Source organism: Diabrotica undecimpunctata, chromosome 2, assembly GCF_040954645.1.
Source record: "Diabrotica undecimpunctata isolate CICGRU chromosome 2, icDiaUnde3, whole genome shotgun sequence".
Lineage (NCBI taxonomy): Eukaryota > Metazoa > Arthropoda > Insecta > Coleoptera > Chrysomelidae > Diabrotica > Diabrotica undecimpunctata.
The window spans coordinates 129,413,272-129,436,077 of record NC_092804.1 but is presented as its reverse complement, the minus strand read 5'-3'; the positions used below and the strand labels follow the sequence as shown (position 1 = coordinate 129,436,077).

General features: G+C 31.1%; 1 protein-coding gene across 6 annotated transcripts in view; it reads left to right on the top strand.

Moving 5' to 3' along the window:
• Window positions 1-22,806, top strand: part of LOC140434866 (uncharacterized) — a 541,244-nt gene that overhangs the window by 265,602 nt on the left and 252,836 nt on the right. For 5 of the 6 annotated variants that reach the window (XM_072523454.1, XM_072523453.1, XM_072523449.1 and 2 more), the window contains exon 2: window positions 21,328-21,581. In XM_072523454.1, the coding sequence (XP_072379555.1) occupies window positions 21,420-21,581 (162 nt within the window). In that variant the 5' untranslated portion in view covers window positions 21,328-21,419. Of the gene's footprint in view, window positions 1-597; window positions 871-21,327; window positions 21,582-22,806 lie in introns of those variants that run through there. The other variant, XM_072523450.1, reaches the window with a different exon arrangement.

The window sequence follows — 22,806 nt, the reverse complement described above, 5'->3', positions numbered from 1 at the left end:
GAATAGCGTCATATCGTATGCAAAACATGCTGTTGAATTAAGGTTTCTTTACTTTTACTGTTTTTCAATAAAAGCCAATATACTAGTCGGGTATTTTTTACCCGTGTTATGTATATGTCCATTCATGTATCCTAGGCTTAAGAGGAATTAAATCTAGATTTTAATAGCAGCGTAGACAGTGAGACGCTGTACTGATTTGGCATTTCACTTTTTTCAGTTGACTACAAAGAGATTTTAAAATGCACGCCATTGTACCTCGAGTCTATTCGATTAATATTATCGATTAAAAATCTTACGAAAACAAAAACCCGTGATGTGAATATAAAACACATCATACTATCGCTATCGGGCATTCCTAAAAGTCCACCTGCTTTTAATTAAGAAAAAATTAGCATTGTTCACAAATACGCTCACACTCCAATATTGACGACACATTGAATCAGTTTGCATTTAGTTGCGTATTAAAATTGGATATAGTAACAATCTAATTCAGACATCCTACCAGTTCGCTAAGAATTTACTGGTGAACAGATAGTCTCTTTCGGCACCTCCACCATTACCGTTCGAAATTATTGGTAACTTCACAAAACGGGTCTTTACCATTTTAGTCTGGTTTTATGTGGGCATAAACTTTACACTAGCAGCTGTTGTAAAAGTTAAGACTAGTTTCGACAGTGTTTCTTTCTTCAGTAAGATTTTGTCCTCTTTAGAAGACGGTAATAAGATAGACGGTCACTAGTCCGCGCATTTGAATAACTTTATTGAGGTACACGTTGTAACAGCGGTTATACAAAAGTGATATACTTGCAGTGTTGTGATTTTTGGTACTTTTGGATTAAGGAACATAAGAAAAATTAAAACAGATACATGGTAAGATTTTTTAATTATTTAATAAATTTTTATTTTAATAAACTGCATTACAGAGACATATAAATACATTAATATTACAAAAAAACTATTAAAAACAAGTTTGTGTTGCAAGGCTGCTTATCTGCAGAAAAAACACCTGAAATAAATAACTTCAGATGATTTATTATTTAAATAAACTACTTTAGTGACACTTTCCTTAACCATTAACATGAAGTGATACAATGAATCCGACTTTAGGAGAGTCGATAGGAGGTCTGAAGGGCTCACAAATGGGCCCTGCCTCGATCTACCATAACCATAACCATTAACATTTCTTGAATGAGTGTTTCCAATATTATGCTCCAAATGTATAACCATATTGCTTCTAATATACTATCTTTAACACGAGCTAACCACAATTTTAATTGAAAAGAGGTTTATTTTGTTGTTTTGATTTTAATTTTGGAAATCATCCTTTCTTCTCCAATAAAGATATTAAATAAGATAAAAGTGCTACAAGAAAATCATTACTATTTAAATGGGAATAAGCCACAATTAAAGGTTAAAATACGTTTATTGACGTTTCAATTTCCACTTCGGAAATCGTTCTCAAAATACAAACATTAGTAAATTAAACAAATTTTGTTTTTTGTTATTTATTATTTATTATATTATTATATAATATAATAATATAATATTATTAAATAAAATATGGATATTCTCAAGTTAAAGTTGATTTCATGTAATCGAATGAACTATCTTATAAGTAAAGTCGTCCCAGGAACGCAACTCAACAATATTGGCAATATCATTTTAAAGTCGTCTACTTTAAAATGTATAATGTATGTCTGAATTGTCAATATAGATGAGTCAGATAAAATTAAATTATTAGAAGAATTTTTCACTAAGTAACAAAAAACAAAATTTGTTTAATTTACTAATGTTTGTATTTTGAGAACGATTTCCGAAGTGGAAATTGAAACGTCAATAAACGTATTTTAACCTTTAATTGTGGCTTATTCCCATTTAAATAGTAATTTATTTAAAATGCCACAAGAAAATAGCCTCAGAACAATAAGAAAATCATTTCCTTAAATTTTCACTACTAATCTGTCAACATTATTTGATGGCATGAGGCTCGATGCTTAATCAATTATACATTTAATTACAGAGGTAATATATAGACTTTAAACAAGTCTTTAATAGTGTAAAAAGAAATAAAATATTAGAAGACTTTCGCATACTGGGTATACCTGGCCAATGTACCAGCTTTATAAAAATAAAGCTTTAGAGGTCAAAAGACGCTGTTAGAAGAAACTGAAAACTAACAAACCTATTTGAAAGTAATGTGGAAATGAGACGGGGTGAGGGCACTATAAACCACATTATTAACCTAGTTCTCGAAGCCAAGGGCTTCTAGGTTTCAAGGGCAATACAAGCACCAAGTCAGCGCAAAAAACTGCATATAAAAATCATACAGCTGTAATTATCAGGGACAAGCAACGCCTTTAGGAAGTCTTAGGGGATATTGATGATGAAGCACAAGAAAGAGGACTTAAAATCAATGAATCAGAAACCAAATATATGACAGTCAAAAGAATATCTAATAACGAAATAAACGTTAAAGTAAACAATTATACTTGTATAAAATGTCAATCAAGAGTACATACACAACGAAAATTAATGCACGTATCGCTACTGGTAGCCATGTATACTATACCAATAATAGATTGATAGCATTCAAATTATTAGATAAAAAACCAAAATGATCATTAACTAAACCCTAATTAGACCCCCAACATTCTACAGGGTGAGACATGGGTTATGAAAATAAAAAAACAACTCAAAATATTTGGGAGAAATATATTGCGAAAGAGATCAGGTGCAGTACAATATTACAATAGTATCTGAAGAACAAACAAAAAAGTTTGTGGATTGTCTGGTTTTGGGGATCTTAATAATGCTCATAGGTTATTAGATACAAACGCATTTAAGAAAACGATCCAGGGAAAACCCACCAACCAAAGAGAAGAAGGGGATTTCTAGAATTAAATAGTTAAACAATGTGAATGACTTATTAACGATAAATGTAAGGGGATGGAGAAAAATGACACAAAAGAGATTTATGTGGAAGGAAATATGCTTTGGGCTTGGGACCAAAACATCAAGGTATTTTTAGAAATATAAATTGAGAGACGTAAGTATTTTGCACATTTACTGGAACACCCGCAAAATAAAATAGAAATATACAATGTAATAATACAATAAAAAATAATTGGTGGAAGATGTCCAGGAAAAACAGTATGAGTAAAGTGTGAGTTAGCAGTAAAGACTGAGACAATAGTATGCATAAACAAACAAATCTCTTTACTAGGTAGCAAATAAAATCGATAGAGAATGGAAGATAAAAAGCAAAACTGAAATGGCTATTTGCAGGACACATCTAATATGAAGATGAAATAATAAGATGCATTTCTTTTACTAGCGAAGGCAACGAAAATCATTTGAAATCTCAGAAAAACTATACTCATATAAATGAGCGATCTCACAGAACACGGAGTGTCGTTTTTCGCCGACAAAGAGACAGAGACAAAGAAATAGAAAATACGTAATAGAAAAAGACAAAATATAAAGAAGGGAAACAACACAGTGTGGAATACCATATTTCTTCTCAATATTTGTGGTTTACAATCCCTGTGATAGGGCAAAACTGTCTATTTATGACCGGCGCGTGTTATCCTGTTGTTTGTCGGTAAATCGACCCGGTTCAAAAGAATCGAAAGCTGATACACGACATGTCCAACCCTTCACACGCGGCTAGGAGAGGTACCGTCAGTGTCATGGTAATTTTGCTATGTAGTGTCTAACAAAGTTGTGTTGGAATTTTTATCATTGCCTAAATTACCCAACTTAATAAAATTTTAACTTAACCCTTAATACTCATTATCGGAATGGTACGGCTACATTTTGGGGTAGGTCTACTGCATTTATCAAAAACCAAATATTTACTAATTTCACAGTAACGTGGGATGCTAACCATTGTCTCTTTTCTGATCATTAATATCGATTTTTTGTCTCTTTGCCAAAATAAACAGCAAAAAGAGCCATTCCACAAACTGTCTAATCCCGGCTTTAGTGCGACATTATATTGCTATAACACTCACCCAAAAAACAAGTTAAAACAAGTCTGTATCGTTGACGCTAATTTAAATAATATAATGGTTAGTAATTGCAAACTAGTATTTACTTACTTGCTTAGTGGTGCTAAATACAATTAAAACTTAATTTACTTAATCAATTAAGATTAGATATCTTCCATATATATATATATATATATATATATATATATATATATATATATATATATATATATATATATATACATACATATATATATATATATATATATATATATATATATATACATACATATATATATATATATATACATACATATATATATATATATACATATATATATATATATATATATACATACATATATATATACATATATATATATATATATATATATATATATATATATATATATATATATATACATACATATATATATATAAAGCATCGAGAAAAGGAGTACGACCGTCAATCCAATATAAATTAAGGATCACTCGGAAGAGTGGTGGGTTTTTTCAGTCAAAAGGTGGAGAAAAAAGAGAAAGATGATGGCTACTTCATCTATTTATTGAAGACGTTTTGCTTTCTTAATCAGAAAGCATCATCAGTTCATGATGATGAACACTTTATATATATATATATATATATATATATATATATATATATAATTATTGAGAAAATCGAAAAATTGGAGCGTCTGTTGCACCGCAACTGCTCTATATGCTTTTATCTATTATCCAAAACAACTTTGGTTATAATACCAACTTCCATATGTAAAATATTTCTTTTAAAAACGATTTCCATAGGGAAAATCGAATCGTCAAACATCGATTATAAAATGTAATTTTCATAACAACCAATTGTGGCTTAATGCCATATAAAAATATTTAATTTAGATATTCCACAAAAAAAAAAAAAAACGTTTTAGTGGTAGTACTTTCAGAACATTTTAAGAAGAAAGAAGTTTACTTCATTTCGTAGATGGCAAGTCATCAGCAATCATCAAGAAAGAGATGATTGTGAAGATGGCGGGAAGTAAGGAGGAATGGAATTAAAAAGAAAGAAGAAGAAGAGAAACACTAGCCGGACCAACGACGGAGATAATATATAGATACGAGAAGGTAGTGTCGAAAGTGTTGTCAGCTTTACAGCGGCCATCCTACTTTCGAAGTACGGTATGTGCGACAGTAAACTGCGCACAAGTACTAGAGGGTGGTTTTAGTTGGTAGGCAGGATAACAGAAAGGCATCTGTTTGAAGGACCTCCTTCTTCTAAGGGGAAATAAGCTGGGATGTACTCCTCTACTCTAAATCCAATACACGCCAGCCATCCCTAGAGATGGTTTAACCTGGTACGGTTTTTAGAAATTTCTTCCCTCAGAGAAAAAAAAAGTCATCACCAACGCTAATTTTATTCAGAGAAAGCATTAAACTGAATTAAATTAAAGTACTGTTAGTAGGTAATTTCTAAAAGAGAATTATATTGGTGGACAAGTGGTAAAGCGAGAAGCATTTCTCCGACGCATAGAAAAGCAATAAAGTACTACCGAAAATATCTTCAGAGGCAACTAATCATTAATATTTAAATATACAACTGCAACATCAACTTCTAGAAAGTGAATCTAAAGCCGCTCATAATAGAGATAAAATAAAAATCAAATGTATACAAAGTTACGATTACTCGTACCTGATTTGACGGTACATTCGTTCCAAGTTTTTAAAATAACACTGGATGAGTTGTAATACATGCTGATGGTAGCCAACCTTCAATAGAAAACAACACGATAAGAAGAAGGAAGCTGTTAAAACTTTAATTCGTAGATCACGATCCATCAACAACGCTCATTTCCATGTTATTTAAAGAGATGATCGAATTGAATTTAATCAAAATACACCAAAATACTTTTAGTAGCCGATTCCTAAAGGAGGCAATTTTTGTTTATGGTATCATTATATTTCGTGACAGGTCGTAAATTACTCACCTTAAAATTCGATCTATAATTAAAGCCGAAGGAGTTAAGTGGTCGGTATTTAAATTTTTTTAGATTTTAAGTCGAGATTCTGAAGGTAAGATCGTGGCGTTTTTAACGATGCCAGTTTACCTTAAACCTACAAAGGACTAATCGTGAGAAACGACATATTGTTAAAAGCAGTTAAATCAAGAATTTTTATATCTTTTCGAAAATTAATTATTATCTTTCTACATCAGTTTTAAACTGAATTTATGCGTTCTGATTTGTATACATACAGTGTAAGATTTTCTTGACGGAATCGAAACAAAAAATAAAGAATAATAATCAGTCTATTGGTCAGAAAATTAGTGCAGTTCAAAGTGCAGCAAAATACAAAAAAACTAATGCCAAACTCAGACTTTGTCCGACTTTAATTTACTCTCTTTTAACGTGGATAAGGCAGTAGCATTATCCTACAAAGGAGCTCTTTAAACCTTGCTTCTTAATAACAGCCAGATCAATATCGTTGATTCTGTAAAACTTCTTGGTATTTTTATAGATAGCAATCTTAAATGGTCCTTTTATATTGATTTTTTAAATAAATAACTGGTCTCAGCCTGCTTTGCAATAAGATCTGTTTCGAAAGAAATCAATTAAGCATCTTTCAAAATAACATTCTTTCTCTAGTATCTATCTTTCTCTCAAGTATCTAAATACTTTCCCAAATACAGATAGATGCTAGAGGCTCAATTTGACCTTTTTGGTATTTTTGCACCACCAATGAAACATTTATGGTCGTATATCGGAAATAGCATAAAATTACAGCTCTTTTATAATCGTTGTTATTCAATTTGAAAACGAAAAATCAGTGATCGTGGCTCTATAGTGATTACCATGAACTGTAACATTCTAACCAGCATTCTTTTTAACGAAATACAGAGCAATGATTTCATGAGCTCATAAATCACACAAGTCAATTTTTCGTAATATAAAGGTGTCTTAACGTACACTTAAGAATAATCTTTATCCAAAATAGCAGTTGTACTTATATTATTAAAGTAAGAATTTAATCATTAGACCCATTATGAGAAATGCTAAATATAACCTGAATAATCAAAAGCAAATGTAAACGAGATGGAGGAAGGCCCTCATAGATCAAGATAATGTGTCAATGGTACTGGGTTAGCACCAATTTACTATTCTGAGCATCAGTAGAAAAAATTAAGATCATGCAATTGGTTGATAATGCTCTCTGAAAACATGACAACAGCAAAATTGAACTAAAATGAACTTCAGTGCTAAACAAAATTCGCTTATAATAATTGGGAGCGGTGATCGCTTGGCTTCAATTCTTGCAAACTTAATAAGCATGCTACACATATATGCTTAACTAATTTTAAACCTATCTTAAGATCGAAAAAAGGCTTGCCTGGTTACGAACATGAAAATTTCGTGGCACGTAAAATTTCAATAGAATAAATATTAGTTTCATTATACCATCTTTACGGTCATCTTCGATTAATAGAAAAGCTCTATATTAGCAAATGTTTTTATAAGCATAAATTATTTTTAATATTATGATCTTGTAAACATTGTATTTCCATTTTTTTTATTTAAACAAATATACCCGCATCAACCACTAAGGGTTACTAGCGGGGGGAAATACACTAACAGTAAGATACATATTGTTACATAAAAAAAAATTTTTTTACAATCTGTTATAAGTTTAGTCATTTTAAGATAACTTAATAAAGACTGTAAGTTTGACGTTAGTACACTTTTTAAATTGTCACTAAGGGCACACGTGATTCTTTCGTGATGGTACACTGGACACTCGACAATTATATGTTTCACTGACATGGTACACATCGGAGCAGCCTCCTGGTTGAAGATATGCTTGTGGGTAAGAAAAGTGTGTCCTATTCGGAGTCGGTTGATGATGACTTGGTCTTTTCTATTACTTGGTAAGATGAGTTTGGTTCCTACTTGACTTAGATATTCTTTGAGTTTGTTGGCAGTGTGATCCTAAGTAGTTTGCCACGCTCTGTACACGTGGGCTTTGATATTTACTTTGTGATCAGACCAAGGCATTTGATTTATGATAGCAATACTTTCGTCGGTTGTTGCATTGCTTGCCAGAGAGTCCACTTCCTCATTACCACTTATTCCCATATGGGAAGGTACCCAGATGAAGGAAATATCTTTTTGTTGAGTCTGTAGATAAGATAACTCTTCTTTGATCTTGAGAAGTATGGCGTGAGTTGTATATAGCTGTTTTATTCCAAGTAATGCTGGGATTCCTATGTTTCCAAATATAGTTTGTATTTTGAGAACGATTTCCGAAGTGGAAATTGAAACGTCAATAAACGTACTTTAACCTTTAATTGTGGCTTATTCCCATTTAAATACTAATTATAATAAAAATAGATCATTTGAGAAAGGCACTCTGTCGCAACAGTTGTAGTAATAAGAATTTAAAATAAATTTTGTGGAAGATTTGAAAACAAAAGTTTTCAGTATTTTATTGTTATGCTATGTTATGTTGATTTTACAACATCTGAATCAGTTGATTTTTAAAGCATTTTAAAACAGCCACGTTCTACATTTTCATAAGTTGAGTTATTTTAGTATTTTTCGTAATTTTAATATTAAATCTTAATACTTCTTTGTTGTCCTTTGTGGATTTTTATTCTTCGAACTAGTATACGTGCATCCTTATCAAAAATGGTATCAAAAATGCTGGTGTGGTTTGTGCTAGTTTTATTAGTCACTAAGTGTTTATTAATTGGGAAATAAAATGTTCCGATAATATATTGTGTGGGACGCTTAACATGGTTTCTGCCCCAATTTTTTTGCGTCATGCGGAAAATCCGCATGTATGGTACAGACTTGAATCATCAACATACCGTTAGCTTAGATCGCACAATGTCAGGTAGTGTTTTCCTCCCGGTCTCGTCTTACGTGTGAATTAAACACTTAAATATTAATTTTTGGAAACCTTGAACCCTGACTTTATTACACAATATTGGACAACTGTTTTCTCGAATTGCTAACAGTTAAGAGTCATCGTCCTAAATTAGAAAGTGGTTAAGATTCAGATGTAATTGTTAAAAATCATAAACATAGATGGTCTTTATAAATAAAAATGTTAAATACAGTAATCCAGTATTCGTGAATCTTAAATACTTGACAATATTTTTCATAAAAAATATGTTATAGGCAAATTATGATCATATAAAGGTACTAGTACAGATTAGAAGCTAAAAAAGTGCATATTTTCAAAAAACAATGTTCTTAAATCTTTTATTAGTTACGAGCATGAAATATTATAGTCAAACATGATTTTTAAATATTATTTTTATCTTTGAATTAAACAAAAAAAAATTATTTAATTTCCATACGGCTAACTAAAAGGGCGCCAGAAGGTTTTCTAGGGGGAACCTCAGGTAACGTCTCAAAAAAAAGTGTCCGATGGCAGACACTAATTCTCAGCATTGGCACATCTGAAACAGAAAATTCCAACGGGCTTCCTTTAAGAAATGACTCTTAAATGACAAGGCAATTAACCACTTTTTAGAAAAGTCAAAAAATTAATTTTTACTTGCAAAAATTGGTAAAAAAAATTTTTTCATAATTTTCTTTTTTGAGTTTAATTTTGGATTAAAAGTGGTTGATTTTCTGGTAGGGGCGCTTTAAAAATATTTAAATAAATATTTGAATATTTAAAAAATATATGTTTGTATCTAATAAAGGAACTAAGAAGAATTGTTTTGAAAATATGCATTTTTTTATTTTTTAATCTGTACTAGAGGGTTCACATGGACAGCAAATATAGGAAAACAGATGAACAGTGTTTTTAAATAACGATAAACAAAAAATAAAGTTAAAAAGATTACAATATAATAAATATGGCAAGATAAAAATCTAGGATTTACGAAATCATAACGAGCAGAAATATATTACAACGAGATCCAATGCGACGAGGGGAGATTTGGGGGTTTGAGATCATTTTCTGGGAAAGAAATTTTTTTTAATCTTAACATCGCCTACTTTAACTGAGATAATTGTGCTTTATTCATTATCTACCGATTCTTCTCAATAAAGCTATTAGATTAAAACAAGAAATTAGTGCTGCCGAAATTGCAACCCATGAATTGATAAATAGATTTGAGTCAAAATGAAAACTATGTAGGGGAATATTATATTTAATGTTAGTTTATAATTAAATAAGCTTATTCGTAAACTTGTATTTTAGCTTGATATTCTCCATTTATAATTCCAATAGCTGATTAAAAATTATTAGGGATCTGATTTCACTGGTTATGATACAGTGTATTACCTTTTTTATTTCCATTTTATATAAAATTAAACTTAAAACAAAACTGTTATATCCAACACATTCATAATTTACGTGAAAAAAACATATAAACTATAAAATATATGAAATATCTTACTTCAAGTAATGAAGATTATTAAGAGTTCTTATGAAGTAGCTATTTTGGACGATAAATGTTATGATTTTAAAGTTGTACTCTAGTTAAAAAAGGAAATAGCAAATTCGGTCCAATAGCTATATCATTTTTGAACAAGCGCTCAATTTTGAAACTGTGATTTTTTTTTGAGAGCGCAGCTGGCCCTTCAGTGTCTACCCTTACTCCTCTTACTACACTCGAAACGAAAAGAACTCTTTTTTTGCAACACTCCTGTTTAAACAATTTTCAATAATTTTGTGTCTTTTTTTTAAATATTGGTTAATTTCAGTTCTTATTGTTATTAATTAACGTAACGGTGATTTAAAAAAATGACTGTCTTGGCTCCTAAGGATCGTAGAACACTTTTTCTTTTTAAAAAAGTTGTATTTTTGAGCCAGTTTTCCGAATATTTTTTTGCCATATATTTTGATCTAAATTCTACAGAATTATTGTAATTGATTATAAGCTTAAAAAGTGCTATTTATGATTAAATTATTTTGTATACATAAATGTAATTTTTCTAAACTTTTCTTCCATAGGTAAATACACTCCTGATCAAAAAAATCTGGACACTTGCATTTTTTATGTTTTTGACGTGACAACGTCTTAAATTAGGTTGTGGCTCGGAGTCACTCATGAAAAAGTGTAACGCCCGCTCACGTCTGTTACGATGAGTCACCGAACGAGAGAGAGGCCCGCCGGACCGGCGAATGCCTTGCGTCTCTCTCCCACTCAAACATGATCGGTCCGCTGCGCGCGCAGCACTAGAGAATTAGGCGCGTTGAATCGGTGCGTGCTTGTGTCTCTGTCTTTCTCGAGCGTTCTTGGCGTTGGAAAACCGAGAAAGCGTCATAATACAAGTTCACACGTGTGGTTAAAGTATCGTCAGCTGTGTCTGTAGTGAAAATGTGGAGTGCTTAGATTCGTCATTTACAACAACTACAACAATAAAGGTAAATAATTGTACACTAATATTTCATTATCCTAAACTATGATTGATTGATTAATTGTTAGATTGACACAAAAGTTGAGAAACTGAGTTTATAGGTTATGTCATACTATTGACAAATGTTGATAGTGTTAAGTAAATTATTAATGTCATTCAATTCCTTGTTCCTATTGTGCAATTTAATAATATTCATATCAATAAATATTCTACCGAGAAAAAGACGTTGTCACGTAAAATCTTCGCCCGTAAAACCGACTTTACAGGCAACCGATTTTTTTTTTAGTTTTTCAGTTTATGGTGGTTTTAGTGGGAAGGAATTATACAATAATAATCAAAAAACGTTTACTCGTAAGAATAAAAACGGTTCTTTTAATGTTTTTAAATGATAGCGTCGCCATAGAACCTAAACTTTCATATTTAGCAAAAAATGATCCATCATTTTTTACTAGCAACAGATTTTTTACAATTTTTATTGCATTTACAATAAGTTTTAGGTTTATTATGATAAACTTAGATTACTGTTTATTAGTATTTTCAAATCGTGTTAGTATGACTCCCGAAAATAATGCAAAAGTTGTGGCATTACATGAAGATGGTCGCAGTATATGTTATATTGCAAATTGTTAGAATATTGCCAAAAGTACCATCCATAATGCTAACAAAGTATCGTCAGACTGGTAAATACATAAGAAGACCAGGATCAGACATAAAAAGTTGTAGAAATCAGCGCGATAAACGTTTTTTTAATATTCCTGCATTACGGAATCGCTCTTGAACGTTAAATGTTCTCACTAGTCGATTTTTAAAAGCTCGAGGAACTCATATTTCTACACGAACTGTAAGAAAACTCCTGCATGAAAGTGGTTTAGTTTCGAATAGCGTTCCAGTTCGTTGAGCCAGCAGGATGAGATTTAGGAATGATCACAGAGACTGTACTGTTCAGCAATTGAGTATTGTAATGGGTTTGGATGAGTCCCGTTTTTGCTTACAATCTCCAGACGGATGCATACGTGTATGGAAGAGACCCGGGGAACGATTTGCGCCTTGCTTTGTTTTACCCAGAACGCCATTTAGAGGCTGAGGTGTTATGGTATAAGCGGGTATTTCTTTCAACAGACGCACCAAATTAATTTTCGTCGAGCATTAATTTTCATCGCATTTCATCAACCTCTAACAGGAGAGTTAACCTAACACCCTGTTGGGGATAATTTATTATTTACGGAGTATAATGTGCATCCACTTACTACGCAAATCGTCATGTACTACCTAAATATTGTCCAAATTCTTATTTTGGATTGGCCTGCTTGTAGTCCTGACATGAATCCGTTAGAAAAGTTATGGAATATTTTAAAGAAAATTATTATAAAAAGACAACCGTTGCAGGAAAAGATTCAAGAGCTGAACAGAGCGTTGAATGAACGAACATATACCCGAAGAACAGATTTAACAACTTATTGCAAGTATGCCTATGCGTATTTAAATCCTTTGCAGATTGAAAAAAATATTTTTTCTTTTGTTTAAGTTTTGGAAGAATCTTAATTTTTTGAGTTACTTATTACTTTCTTGTCATGGTAAAAGAAAAATTAACTGAACATCTTTTAATATTAAATGTTTTAATCTTATGCTGCAGAATAATTACTTATATTTGTCATGTCTACCGATAAATTAATATTTAAAGATTAACAAAAACATTCTTCGATTAAGCCAACGAGTATAAGTAAATATTTTGCATTCCTTGGTATGTACAAATGATGGTTTTTAACCGGTCTTTAACGTTATTTCCTTAGAATTTCGTAATTAATAGAATCTTTGGAATCCAAAACTGCATTTTGCAATATTTATCCTTCGGTCTGTCAACAGGTTTCACAATTTCGTTTATTTAATTAGTTCTAGTTCTCGCCCGACACTGCTTACTACATCCTAAAGAATGCGTTTTGGAATTTCATTGTATTTTCATTCCTTCAAAATGTCGAAGATAGTTTCACATGTGCAGGATATTGTTGGCATTCTTTTTACTAGATAGTATGTATTATTTTAAATGAAGAATTTGTGCTTATTTAAAAAATATTAAACATAACACAGTATTACTATAATTTTGTCGTCGTAGAAATGAGGAGGTAACATGCAAACAGCCTTAAGTCACACAAAAATCAAAGTCGAGTTAGATGTGCCAATGCATTGTTCTGTTCTAGCCAAAGTGGTTTATTTTATCTGATTCATGCAAAAAAAATATTACCGATGGTAAAAGCATGTTAAAAATCACCTTATTCGAAATAACTTATTTCCACTATACTGGTCCAAGCTAACCAGCTTATTTCCAACCAACCAATAGGAACTCTGCAACTGACATTCAGCTGACCCGGTGAGTCTTACAAATTTGAGATTATGTGGGGGTTTATTGTCAAAGTATTTAACAACAATTAATAATTACTTTATTATTAGAACTAGAAAGAGAAGAGTTTCAGGAGGAAAAAAGAAAAGCGAACAAATTACCAGGTATATAGTTCCTGAAAGAGCCCTAGTTTTTGTACCGTTAAGCACAAAAATAAACGTTTTATGTGAAAAAGAGTTTTATAAAGTTCCAGATACGAAAAAAAAAAGACAATATAATTGCCAGTCTGGATTATACAACACAAATCAACAGACATAAGCCTAGGTCGGTAAACAAAAACAAAAATAAACGTGAACCTGAGCGAAAGGACTCAATACAATACTTTTTTCCAACTGTCTAGTGCTAAAACTGTATATTTAAAGGTTCTTTGCACTGTTGTTGGTATTGGAGAAACTACAATAAAAACATTGCCAAAAAAGTACATTTTGAAAAGAGGAGGTGACTCTACCAAAAATTTGAACTATTTGAAGAAGAAAAGTGTTAAGAGTACATAAAAAAAGCCCAGAGGAACTGAATCACATTACAAAAAATAGGAGTCCAAAAAATTATATCTAAGTAGTGAGTTAAGTATTAGTATACTAGGTAAAATTTTAACATTAGGTTAAACCGATACTTACTGTACGTGCTGCCTTCTCACAGAGCAAATTAAAAGTGCACCAGCACAGTCTGCTGAAAATACCCAGCTTATGGTTGAAAAGCAAATTCGTTCAAGAAGAGCGAAGAACCTTTATGAGTACATCGAAATGGATGTTTCTCATTCTGTTAGCCTTTGTTTTGATCTTCAACAAATTTTGCCACAACCGAAAAGACGAATTCAAGAAGCTTATTACGCGAGACAGATTTGGTTTTATAACTTTTGTATTACTGGTTTAAAACTCAAAACCACATGTTCTACACTTGGACAGAGAATCAGGCAGGAAAAAGCAGTGTGGAAATACCATCGGCTCTCTTTATCTATTTTAAATAAGCTGATTTTTAGGGCTGTTCTGTACAGCGATGTTTGTGTTTTCTAAAATAAAAATAATATGGTCCTGAGAATACTGATTCATTTTTTGGAAACACACAAAACATCAATCACTGGTATCGGAAAGGTAAGAGCACTAGGAGACGATTGGCCACTTCTTGATACTAAGAAGCTAAGTGAATACTATCAGGACATCAAATCAATTAGTGAACTAAAGAGAATTAGAATATGCTACCGGACACAAGAAGAAATTGTACACCTCCCCGAAAAAAGGGAAAAGGAAAGTCTTACAAAAATTATGTGTTGGTAAGACGCTTGAAAAACTAAAAGTATTAAGGAAAGAGTGTTTTATCCTCTTCCCACTTCCTCATGTGTTAACCAAAGAAAAGACAATGATGTTTACAAACTTTTGAAAAAATGTTTTTCTGACTCATGCCTTGGTTGGTACAAGAGTTTGATTTTTGATGAACTCACCACAGCAGCTGCTGGTGAGGAGCAGGAAGTAATGAGTGACTGTTTCGACGATGAGCGCTGTGACTTCCATATTTAAAAAACTGTTTGTTTGTTGCATTAACTACCTATTATGACGATGTTTGTCACTTAGGTAAGACCCATATTATTATTTTACAAAAATAGAAGTTTATTCATAAAACCATTTTTCATGCAAATCATCTTAGGTCTACAACATTTTACATGCAAAACGACTTATTTCCACTGAGTTCATGCAAAAGAAAATACTTATTGCCAAAACAAAATCAATTTTTGAAATTATTTTTTAGCTACCCTAACTGAAATAAGTGTTTTAAACTCATGTTTGGAACCAATACTATTGCTACAAGATTTTTGCCCTTCCTGAAAAATTACTTATTTGTGACTTAAGCTTGTTTGCATTTTACTTCCTCAAATATTTAGTTATTTTATTTCTTCTGCTTTTTTTCCCCAATTTTTTATTTTTTAAATTTTAATGTCATTTCCTATTTATTCTATGTACCTCAGCTTCGGTCTTCCTCTTGTTATTTTTCCTACTGGCACTTGTTTGCTTATTTTGTTTGGTATTTTGCCTTCTTTTATTCTTTTCACATCTACCATCCAGTGCAGCCGTCTTATTTTAATTAATGTTAGGTTATCTGGATTCTGGTATATTTTATATTGTTCAATTCTTGTAATTGACTCTGGCGGTTATTGCATCTTCGACATCTTTTCTCCATGACCGTCTTGGTCTACTTCGATTTCTTCTAGTGGGCAGAGTTTATTTTTCTACCTCTTTTATATCTGCGAATATGTGGCATATTTTCATTAAAATATGCCACACTTCATTTACTCCATCATCATATCTTACAATTGATGAACAACTGTTAGGATTCCGGGAAGATTCGGGGAAGATGCCGTTTCAGGATGTACATCCCCTATAAACCTTTAAAGTACGGGATTAGGATTGTTATGGTCTGTGGTTCGTCCAGAAAATATATGTGAGACGCAAGTCTTTATTTGGTTAAGTGGCCATGGACAACTGGTTTACGTTAGTGAAAAAAAAATTTTAGAGAGATGTTTCGAAAACGAAAACTTCTTTTCGATGTTCCGTTTTGATCAGAAGAATACTTTTTAATCTTACGTCGCTAAAAAATAGAATACTTTCTATTGTGTATATTTTATTGAATAATCCCACCAAAATATTCAGGCTGAGGTCATTGGTCAGCTTTAACAACTTGGTATTTTATCTGAACTAGAAGATTCATTGGTTTTTATGGATCTTGTTGCAGGAATAACCTCGGCGTTTTTTTGGACCTCATTTTGGATCCTACGCGAACGGCTCCGCTTGGTACAGAGTCCTATGCCTTTCTCCGGTCCACAAATGCCAAATGTATAACTCTATTTTTTGCTTTTTTCTTTTCCAACAGTTGTTCCAGTGTGTATGTGTGGTCTATGCATGATTTTCCTGCCGTGAAGCCTGCCTGATCCTCCCCGATTTTGCCTTTTATCACTTGCTCTATCTTTTCTCTCAGTGTCTTCCATAATCTTCCTATTGATGAGATTACGCTTATTCCTCTGTATTCTTCGCATCGTTTTCTATCTCTTTTCTTAAATATAGATGTCGTATATGCCTCCGTCCATTCCTTTGGGAGTTGTTCTCCATTTATGGCTTTCTGAAATATCCATTGTATCATCCGGTGTAATTTTTTGATCCGTATTTTATAAGTTCAGGTGAGATACCTTCAGGTCCCGGTACTTTCTTATTTTTTATTGGTTTTATGGCCGTTCTCATTTCCCTATCTGTTATTTCTATTTCTTGTTGTGGGGATCTGCTTCGTCTTTGCCTGTTTTTTTTCCAATGAATTGTGACCTTTGTTCTGTTAACAGTTCCTTGTAATAGTCCTTCCATTTTTTGTCCTGTATATTTCTCAATTTAATTTTTTCTTTTGAGTTTTTTTTCAATCCTCTCAGTACTTTCCATGACTCCGAAGTTCTTGGACCTCCTATGTATGTTTCAATATTCAAGCAGGTTCTTTGCCATTCTTCATTTTTTTGTTGTGTTATTAGTTTTTTCACTTCTCTATCTTTTTCTCTATATTCTTTATAAATTTCATCGTTGTTTGTAGTCAACCATTTTCTGTATAGTTGCTTTTTTTCTTCAATTATTCGTTTTGTTGGTTCATTTATTTTATAATAGTACTGTTTATTTGTTATATGTTTATACTCGCCTTTATATGCTCGTATATTTCTTCGATGTTGCCGTATCTAAATTCTATTAATTTTTGGTCTAGACGTTGTTGGTATAGTTCTCTTATTGATTGTTCTTGGAGTAGTTCTATATTGTATTGTTTTTCTCTTATAGTGTTCAATGGTTCTTCTGTAGAGGGGGTCTTGTTATGCTTACAATTAATGCCCATTTTTGCTGTCAGTAGTTTATGGTCCGTTCCACATTCTGCTCCTCTTCTGACTCGCACATCTTTGATCTTTATTGTGGTATCTTGTTTGATTATTATGTAGTCTATTATCGATTTCAGCTTTCGTGTTTCTTGCGTTCCTTGAAACGATTTCTGGATGTATTCCTTTCTACGGCTTAATTTTCGTCTCGTTTCCATTAAGGCCGTGTAAAGTTTTTTTTATTATTTTTTTGTTTTCTGTTTCTGATGAGAATCGATTAACTGTAAAATTATTTCGGAAACATTTCTAAATATTTTACAAATTTTTCGGAAACATTTCCTTATCAAGGCACATATTGAAATCCATCCTTTACCAAACCATCTTACTCATTAACAAAAGTTACAAATAAAAAATGAATATTTTAGTAAATTTTATCAAAAGTTAGAGGGATGTTTCTTTTTCATTTATGTGAGGTGTGCTCCCAATATTTTATTTAATAATATTTAATAATTTGACAGCAACTAGTGCCAACTAACTACAGCTTTTATAACCGATACATTTTATATTTTTACACATAATGCCACATTGCACATCCTATTTTAACATATTTTTTAGAAAAGAACATGTATAGACATTTTTATAGAAATTTAATTATTTAGTTCAAAAGTTAACTTTCTCGTCTCATTCATGATTATTTTCTTTTAAATTAAACCATTATTTTTGTTAGTTCTATGTATTTGAGTATCTCTTTGATTTCGTCAAAATATATTTTTATATTTTCGATAAATACTAAACTTTAAAATACCTAACGTTAAAATAGATATATTCAAAATTATATTGAGGTAACCTCGCTTTGTATAATTTTGTGAAAGATCTTGTAAACCATATTCCACAAATATGACACGGAAAGTGTAGGCGAGAGAAAGTATTAAGAATTTAAAGACATTGGTCAAGGTCAAGTAATAAAATTCTATAAGGTAGTGTTAACATGGAGAAAAGTAAAAGTTTTTCTTATAGTAGGCGAATGGAAACAAATAGGTTTTATTTAAAGTTAATAATCTTCTGAAGCTATTTTCCTGTGGAATTTTGATATTATTTATTATCTTAAAAAGGGAATTAACTACACTTTCAGTTTAAAATACGTTTCGAAAAACACTCGGGTATGTGAATTTGTATTAGTTCGCATTTTTTTGACAAAATCTTTTTATACAAGTTGTTTCATGTAACAGTGGCTTATACCAGCTTTCTTATTTTAAATACATCCTATATCTAATACAAAATAATTATTTCATACGTCCAATTTTATGTGCAGTATCCTATACCTATCTTCAATTGTTTTCAAACTATAAATTATGTTTATATATATATATATATATATATATATATATATATATATATATATATATATATATTATATATATATATATATATATATATATATATATATATATATTATATATATATATATATATATATATATATATATATATATATATATATATATATATATATATATATATATATTACGAGCAATGTCCGAAATTGGACAATCCTAGCATTATACCGAAAATCTTGTCCACTTCTAGCATTGTACCCCTTTACTGTACAATCTCCGAAATAGTCATAATCGTCGGACTTTGTATAAAAGAATTGTTGTACAATGTTCGATTTCAATATGACAGATATCGATTTTTACGATTATTTCCCATTTCTTATTAACGACAAACAAACATCAATGAGGGTATAAATCCATAATTAATTAGGGCTTCTGACTTGTGGATTGTAGTACTAGATTATTTTAAATTATCATACACATCTCTTGAAAATAAAATCTGAAATGTTTCACAAACATCTTCCTTGCATCATAGTGATGTATCTATCTCTTGAAGCTTTGAAATGTTTCACTAACATTATCACTCTATTGTAGAACAATTTCTACTTATTATTTATATTTTAGTTTGATACAGCATTTTATCACATTGTCGATTCGAAAACAAATCTACATATAACTGGAAAATATAAAAATATCAAATAATTAACAAAAAATATTCGATAGTGTGTCGCTGGTCAATAATAATCGATTAGAGTTTCGATAAATATTTTTAATTTTGATCATTTCGTACATTGTACAGTTTGGGGGTACAATGCTAGAAGTGGACAATAACTTCCGTACAATGCTAGGATTGTCCAATTTCGGGCTTTGCTTGTAACATATATATGTATAAATATATATATATATATATATATATATATATATATATATATATATATATATATATATATATATATTATAGCCTGTAGAGATTCTTGAACCAAACTTTGGAACTAGATTTTATTGTGCCATTGATTTTATTATTACGTTTCGGCAGGAAACCCTTGCCTTTGTCAAAATTCTAAAATGTGCAAGATTAGGAACAAAAAGTTATTGTAAAATATATAAAAAATTGACAGAAGTAAAAATTGATATCTGATATCTCATGGTTTATTTCATTAATATATAATTATTTTGAATTTATTTTTATCTTTGTTGTCATTAATTGAGATCGTATTTCTTCTTATTTCTATTGATTCGTATATCTCCCTCTTTTTTTGGTTTTGCTCAGTTTTTAAAATTTTGATGTTTTCGAAGTCAAATTTATGCTTCTTCTCATTTTCATGTTTTGCACAAGAACTATAAAAATTCATGAGATCCAAATGATATAATATGGCAGAGCAAAAACATTGGAATTGAGTCAAATCAAAAACCTACAAAATAGCTATACGACCTATCAGGACACACAATTCAGAAAATAAAAATAAAGCATGAAATCAACAAAAATAAAGCTAAAATATAGAATGCCGTATTTATTGAGATTGTTAAAAACCATATTATAAAAAGTGGCACTACAGAACATACAGAGATAGTATATTGTTCTACGAGCATGTAATGATGGCTATTACTCACGATGATGAAGTTTGAGACGCGAGCCTCTCATAATTCATCGAAGCGATTAATAGCCATTACATGCTAGTGGAATACTATATTTTTTCTACGATCTTAATTATATTAGAAGAAAGATTATTGTAGTATTATAGATATTTATTGTTGTATTTTATTAATTCGTGAAATTAAAATTTGAAGTAGTATTTAGATCTAATTATTAGTGTTTTTTGTACAAAACTCGATAATGTACTTGCATTGAAGTTAGTGGTTATAAAAATTTTATTCGCAATGTCCATTTTATTTTTAATTAAATCGTCTATGTAGCCCTCTGATACTAAGATCGATTTCCACCGTCTGTGTCTCTTCAAAGCTGTTATGTCACACCCACCATCTACAAGAAGAGTAGCAGACGATCTGTGTGTTTCGACCTTAATATCGCATGACCCGTGATTAATGAACTATTACTCGCGGGTAAAGTAATGGGTATTATTATCTGTTCAAAAGTAGTGAGTAATGAGAATGTTATTAAACGGTCGTAGGAAAAATGCATTAATGGGGTAGAAAAAGGAACAGTGTCGAGATAAATAAAAAGAAATCGATAAAAAAGAAGAAGCGGAAAATAAGCCGAAAAACACATATAGTATTCTATGCAATTGTTGTTTCTGGTTGTAGTAATGACACACTATATTACGGTAACCACAATTTAAATCTGGTTTCTTGAGACAATTTTTAAGAGCTACTTTACTGTATAATTTTTATAGTATCGTACAGTATTATCTTAGTATCGTTTTAAAGTCACAATTACAGTTTATATTTATTTTCAGGTTGATGTCAATATCACTTGATAGCGAACCTTGTACAGAAACGGACTAGCGAACAAAACGCGTAAAGAAAACGAAATTAATAACAGAGAAACATGGAGGTAGTTGCATCGGCCCCTAGTGGGGCGCCTTTTCATGATCACGACGTTCGCGAATGGTCAAGAATCGATTCGATCACTGGTGCCCTCGAACGAGCAAGATTAGAAACCGATCATTGGTCTGCTAATACGATCAATTCTTCTCATAAATACGGCAAGGTAAGTAAAAATTATCTGCATATATATCTTTTATCAAATTGATTGCTGGGAATTGACCACAAATTATAAAATGAACTATTCATTTGACATTTTGGATGAAGAGTGTTTTCAAAATTTAATTTTTAATACTAACACTAGCTAGTTTAGATAGGTTTGATACTATCCATGGTACCATGTACCAAGCACGTGGATCAAGTTCAGTACCATATTTTTATCGTAAAAATTTTATTTTTAATTAAAAGATTTTATTTGAAACGGTGGTCTGGTATCAGGAACGAAAAGTAAATATTATATTGTTTTGTTAGCAAACTAATTGTAGAAGTAAGCTTATTGTTATCACTTATTCGAACCTTCCTTGAAGAAAGACGTACTTGTGGAAATCAAATTAGTCTACTGTTAGAAGAAACAAATAAAGTAGTTGTTATATTTGCAAATTTGGTATTCCAAATAATTTACAGTTTATATATAAAAAGTTAAGTGACGAACCATCTTATATTCCAGTTTGTTTATCTAATTACTGATCGAGTCTGCCCTTTGTATTTCTAAAACATGTCTCATACATTATACCATCTAGACCACTGAATAATGGGATTTGCATGTACCTTGCAAAAAAACATATTGTAGACGATTTCATCCAATACTATAGACAAATAAAAATCCAAGATGATGTTGTACAAGCCAGAAGACTAATTACACCAGCGGAACTCATTGCTGTATCAAAGGTACACACATCAAAATAATCTAGGGGACAAAAACAAAATGCAAGATTACCAAAGGATTTTAAATAATGTATTTCAAATATTTTTAATAAAAAGTTATAAACAAGTAACCAGAATATAAAATAAACATTTTTTCTTAGAATTATCGCAATAGCTCTTAAGAAAATTAAAAGATAATTCCATGTTAAAAAATGATAACAGAAAAAAAACTAATTTTTTGCCCCTCAATTCTCAAAAAAGTAGTCTTTAGGTTAAGTTAGTATAGTTTATGATCTTCACGTTGTTGTTGATTACTGTCTCACAGTAATTAACAGTTGTCGTGTGCAAAGGGTACAACAATAGTTTCGAGAATAATATCGCGGTAGTCAGTTGCATTTAGAAACCGTTCCAGACAAACCAAATTGGTTCTTCCACCAAGAGTTATGCCACTCGTTCACTTATACTGCCACCTTGATGTCTATGCAACTCCTGCACGGTGGCCAATCGTTTAGCATTAGCAGATCGTT